At 50.2% G+C, this 6,105-nt stretch overlaps 1 protein-coding gene across 1 annotated transcript; it reads right to left on the reverse strand.

Moving 5' to 3' along the window:
- Positions 1-1,244: 1,244 nt before the first annotated feature.
- CNGA2 (cyclic nucleotide gated channel subunit alpha 2) lies at positions 1,245-5,880 on the reverse strand (the record flags this gene model as incomplete). Its single annotated transcript, XM_080719630.1, has 6 exons — positions 1,245-2,650; positions 2,989-3,095; positions 3,715-3,822; positions 4,794-4,964; positions 5,490-5,582; positions 5,771-5,880. The coding sequence occupies 6 exons, from the start codon at positions 5,878-5,880 to the stop codon at positions 1,245-1,247; spliced, it is 1,995 nt and encodes a 664-aa protein (XP_080575756.1).
- Positions 5,881-6,105: the final 225 nt, after the last annotated feature.

Raw genomic sequence — 6,105 nt, forward strand, 5'->3', positions numbered from 1 at the left:
GTGAAGGCATGGAAGTCCGTGCCTATATCTTCTTGCTCACTAACCAGCACTCAGCCTTCAGCCTATTAATATCTGGTAACATCCAGGTCAAATACCTGCTCATCAAGGGGACTCTCCCTAACTACTCAGGCAGAACTAATGTTTCTGTCAAAGTACAGCTACTAGCAGATGGAAGTATAGGAGTTTTGATTAGTAATGTTCATTCATTCATTCACTCACTTGTGTATTTATTCCTCCAGACATCCTCTGAATGCCTTGTCTGTGCCAGACATGTTGCTGAAGCTGTAGATAGCAGTAAAGGAGATTGTCTTATCCTTGACTTCAAAAGGCCCATAGTCAATTCAAACTGACCACACACCCAGGATGGACAGGCTCTTGAGCATTGTGGGAACTGAACAGGAAGTGATTCAATGCCTAGTAGAAGAGCAGGTACAGGCAAGGGGATTTCTCAGGGAGCTGGTGCCCCCCAAAAACTTCTAAAGGACCCTAACTGGTGGAGGGTATGCCAGGCAAAAAGAATCCAGGATGGAGAGGAGAGAAATGTGAGGAAAAGAGGGGGTTCAACAAAGAATGAAAGAATGAGGAATAGCAGGGCTGAGCAAAAGCCACCAGTAACGGAAAGGAATTTAATAACCTGTAAGTGCCTCTAATGCACAAACTTGAAGGGTCCCCCACCCACCATCAGCCTTCAATACTTTCTTCAGGAACTCTCTACATAGAGGGGTGAGGACCAGAGCTGCTGGCCACCTCTTTCTCTAGGTGGCATGGCCCTCTAGACAATTGTCAGTTGCCTGGATCCTTACTCCATTCCCTGGAATGGACCAAAAGCCAAGATCATAATGTTCCTGGTCCAGGGAAGACTGCAGAGCCCCCACTCCTGGCTGGCTGTGGAGCACACACCATTCTGTGGATGGGCTTCTTCCAAGCAGATCATGGCCCAGATTGCCAATCCCAAGACAGATTCCTGGAGGACAGTTCAGCTGCTGACCTCTTCTTTCCTCAGACCTTGGCAGGCTGAAGCTCCTGGAAGCCTGGCCAGCACAGTCTGTACTGTCCACAGGCTTGGCTGTTAGCTACATTTGGAGGGGTCCTCATGAATGTTTAAGCAAAACATCTAAGCCTTGGAGAGGCTTTGGGGAGAACTCAGTGGGACTTGAGAGTAATGCATAGGAATCTGGAGATCTAGACAACTCTTCTAGCTCCTGGGGTCAAGGCAAGGCTGGAGAGGCCTTTAGGCCTGGCCCTTATGGCTGATCAGCAGCTGCTGGCTCAGGGCTGTTTATCCCATCTGACAGGTAATCGTCCTCATTGTTCTGTTTCATCTTGGTCTCCAGAACTGTGATGCGCTGCTTGAGCTTCTGCTGGGCCCCCGTGTACTCAGCTAACAGGCGGGCAAAGCGTGTGTACAGGGTTTCCATGTTGGTCTCCAGCTGTTCTAGCTTCTCCTGCACGTCCACCTCCATGCTGGCTGCCACCTCATTCTCATCCAACAGCCCCTCCTTCATCAGGATCTCCCGACCTCTCTCCTCTAAAACCTTCTTGGCATCAGGGTACTCGGTCACAGCTTCCATAAGATCATCCTTGGATAAGCAGAAGAGATCTGAGTAGCCCAGGCTGCGGATATTGGCTGTGCGCCTGTTGCCCATTTTGCTTCCCTTAATGTTAAGGATACTGATCTCTCCAAAGCAGCTCCCAGCCGAGAGCAAAGCGTACTGAGTCACACCATCATCAGCCACCACTGCCAACTTGCCCTCCTTGATTATGTACATCTCCTTGCCAATGTCCCCTTTGCGGCAAATGTAATCCCCAGGGCTGAAGACCTGAGGGCGAAGCTTCAGAACCAGCTCCACCAGCAGGCCAGCCTCACAGTCCTGAAAGATGCGCACTTTCTTGAGTGTGGAAAGATGAACATTGATGGCTATCTCAGCCCTGAGCTTGGCTGGCAGGTTCTTGAGAACTTCCCGCTCATCCACTGTCTTCTTATTGGTCCACAGGTAGTCAAACCACCTAATGACCTTGGCTTCCATCTCCTTGCTGACCTTGCGGAACTGCATGTAGTGTTTGACAGCATCAATCTTGGCCTGGAATTCCGCCCGGGTTGCATTCATGTTGGAGATCATGGAGCCCACGTTTCCCACAATGGTGGCAAAGATGAGGACACCTATCAAGAAGTCAAAGATGACAAACAGGTATTCCTCGTCCTTTACAGGAGGTGGTGTTTCCCCAATGGTGGTGAGGGTCAGTGTGGACCAATAAAGGCAATAGATATATTCTCTAGCCAGGTAGCCATACTCAGGATCAGTAATGTTGGGGTAAACCCAGGTGTCAACCCCAAAGCCAATGGACTTGGAGATGGCATAGTAGATGCAAGCATTCCAGTGGATGATGACCAAGATATAGAGGACTAGGTTGCTGATGCGAAAGATGTTTGGGTAGCTGGTGCGTGTCTCAGTTCGGTCAAAGAACTCAAACATACGGGCAAAGTGTAGCAGGCGGTTGAAGCGCAGCTCAGGGCTATGGATGCCCACGGCAAAATAGATCAGGTCTGTGGGGATAATGGAAGCCACGTCCAGCTTGAACTGCAGAGTGTGGATGTAGTTGTCTCGCAATTTCTTGGGATCTTTGACCAGCAGCCCCTGCTCTAGAAAACCTAATAGACATGCAAGCCAGTAAGTCATCTCTTCCATCAGGTCTATCCCCACCCTATGGGGCATACTCAGCAAGGAAAAGCTGATCATTTAGCCCTCCTTCCCAGAGAAATATGGAGCTCCCATAGCAAGACCAGAAGGACCTGAGGAAACCACCTCTAGAGATAAACTTCTGGAAACATGTGAGACCATGAGATTCAAAGAGGATTAGTCACCTACAAGATTCCTCATCAGGCAGTTGAGCCAAATGCCATTTTCAATAGGTTTCCTAAAAAATTGGGATCAGTTCTGTGGACTGATGGGTCATACTGTTCGCTGTGGGTCCCAGCTGCTCACTCACCTGTGCGCAATCGGATGAAAAGGTCTGCAATGTAGACCACATCTGAGAAGTAGTCCAGCACCAGCCACACCAAGTAGTAACCTCTTTGAAGGTCACTGAAGCAGGCTCTGCAGGAAAACAAGGACAGCTTCATTCTCAAAGCCAACCAAGGTCCCCTAGAGGCCCGAAACTGCCTATGTGTGAACTTGAGATTGCCACAAGGGGCAATAGTGAGTCACAGTTGGCCTAGTGTCAAAAAGCCTTCTAACATTTATCATTACCTGGACATCACTGTATATGCATTACCACTGACCAATAATAGTCTCCCTCATTCATTACACTGCAAGGCATAGACCACCTCTCAGACATTATTCTGTGGGCGATGGGGAGCCATTGAAAGGTTTCTGAGGGGAGAGTAGCGTAACCAAGACCCAGTTTCTACTCATCACATTCATTTCAAGTGTGGTAGATACACTGGAGGGGAATGACAAGAAATGGCATAGATCTGCTATCGATGTCCCAGGGAGAGAAGAAGGTAGCCTCATCTAAGACAGTACTGATATGCATGACAAAAAAAAGGAACAGATTACAGACACCAAGAAGAGGACAGATATGACATCTTTTGGTATATTAAACAGTGGGAAGGGTATGGGCTATCAGGACAGATAGAGGTACCACCAGCAGCCTGTGAATCCTGAAGGAGGGCTGGGTCGGTGTGAGTTCTGTATTTCAGACCCCTCTGCTCACCTGGCCACCAACAGGCACCAGTTGTACAGGACAGGCATGGCAATAACAAACAGCCAACGGTAGTACCAGTCCCCAGCTGGATCCAGGACAAATAGCTCAAATTTCTTCCTGAGGAAACAAACAGAGACCAGGCTTGGGGGCCAGGTCACACATGGTGGTAGCACTCATTTCCTGGAAGCCAAGTGTTCCCCAAAAATCACTGTTTAAGGGAATATGCAGGGCGAGGGGTAGGTTGGCTTAGGATCCTATTTTTCAGGGACCTACAATCTAATACCAGGCATCTGATGTGTAAGGGACAAACCCTTCCCATTCAGACTGTAGAGAGGCCCATTGGTTCTCATGCCCCCTTGGCATCCCTTGCCCAGAGGATATGGCAAGGGGCAGAGCTTTCAGCAGATATGGGCCTCAGAGCCTGGGGAGGGAGGCATTGCCTCTGGATGGTAATACAAGTTTGGGCCTTTTCCCACATCCCTCCTGGGAAGTGAGACAAACTCCAGGTGAGTGAGCACCACACCCTTCCTGCCCACCCCTCCCTCCCTTTTGGTCCTTGGTCCCTGCCTCCAAGTCACTTTCCCAGATGCTGCATCCCATCTTGGCAAGCACTGTTCCTCTGCTCACCAGAGGTGAGGAATGTCGGCTTGGCCAGACATCTGCAATTGCGTACTCAATCCTCAAAGAACAGACCTTCCAGTTCTCCCTTGCTGCCCTCCACCTCTCTCCTTGGTCCAGTGTACTCCATCAGGTGTCTGCATGGCCTCTTCAAAGACACACTGTTTGCCCTCAATAGTCCTCCCTGACTGTGGCTCCTTAGCATTCCCCAACATCTGGGACTTTCTGTCACACACACACACACACACACACACACACACACATCTGGCTACAGGGAAGCTAAGGTGAGAGAAGCCACAAGAGGGTCCCAAGTAGTCTACTCCAACAAATTCAACAAGTAGACTGCTGCCTGGTGGAGAGGCTGTGGGCAAGAACAAAAGAAATATAGCAGGTCATCCCTTCCCAGTCCTGGTACAGCCCCTGGTCTGCCAGTGGCATATTTGGAAGCCCCACAGGCTGGGAAACTGTACTTGGTGCCTTTTCCCTCGCCGTCCTTGTCTCCTTTGCCATCCCCCTGCTGGGTGGTCACAGTCTGAAGCTCAGGCCCACGGAAACGTTCGAGGAATGAGTCTGGCCTAGGTTCCTCCTCCCGGAAATTCTTGTTGGCCCACTCTCTGATGACTCCCACCAGGCGAGCGATCCTAGGGCCAGAGAAAGAGAGCATGAGCCAGACGGCAGGCCTGCATTGTTCAGAGGGCTCGATTCACTGAGGGACATGAGAGACAAGGAGGGAACATGGAAATTGGCTGGGTTGTGATCTCGTATATGCTGAGAGCTGGGGTACAGACCAGTGTCAAGGGCAGAAGCGTGGCTCGGGCATGACTCAGAATACTTCCCATAGGATAGGTATTCTGGGAAGATGCTATCTTGGTTGATGGTGAAGAACCAATGAGAGGTCTCTGAGACAAAATGGAGGTTGTTACAGCAGGTCAAGCCAGGCATCTTGACTTCCCTATGGAGCCTATGATGCTGAGATGGTGATCTCAGAGCCCTCTACCTAGGCCTCTGTGCTGTGAAAACTACTCACCTCCCATGACTTACAGGAGTCAGGGTTGCTCAGGCCTCTAGAAAGGCTTAGTGGGCCTAAGAGGAAAAGGGCCATTGTAGTCCCCATGACAGGTCCCATGAGCAGAGGGATGGAGATGCAGTTTAGAGTTAGGAATCACCTTCGGAAGCCACCCCTTCCTCGCCGAGGAGTGTCCATCTCCGCCAGCCTTTGCAATTCTGAAGAAGTGTCATCATCGGTTGCAGACTGTGGCCTGCAAAGAAAGGAGCAGAGTCGACCAAAAGCTCTCTAGGTGTGGCTTGTCTTGTCTGCTAGGATAGGCCTAGAAATCTCAAGTTCCCTTCAGAGGGAGACCCAAAGCCAAGGATTGCTTGCTTTATTTCAAGGGGGCACAGCTAGGAGAAAGTAGCATCCCTGAAGCCACCCATTCAGCAGACTCACCTACTGCTGGTCCTGTGGTCATCTTTGCCATTGGCCTTGATGGCAGGTGGTTCACGATGGTTATGGTTATTGGCTGTGGAGTTCTTCACACCATTGGATTTTTCAGTCATCCTCCATGTACAACCAGGACTCTCATCTGCCAGGGAGATAACAAAGAAAGGTCACAGACAACCCTGGCACCCATAGAGAGCAGAGAAGTTATAGCTGTGCAAGGCAAATAGGACTAGGGCCCAAATGACTTTGATCATTCGTGTGTCAAAAAGTCCACTATGGTAAGCCAAGCGTGGTGGCACACACTTGTAATCCCTGCCCTTTGGAGGCTGAGACAGGAGGAT

The sequence above is a fragment of the Muscardinus avellanarius genome, assembly GCF_963383645.1.
Source record: "Muscardinus avellanarius genome assembly, chromosome: X".
Taxonomy (NCBI): domain Eukaryota; kingdom Metazoa; phylum Chordata; class Mammalia; order Rodentia; family Gliridae; genus Muscardinus; species Muscardinus avellanarius.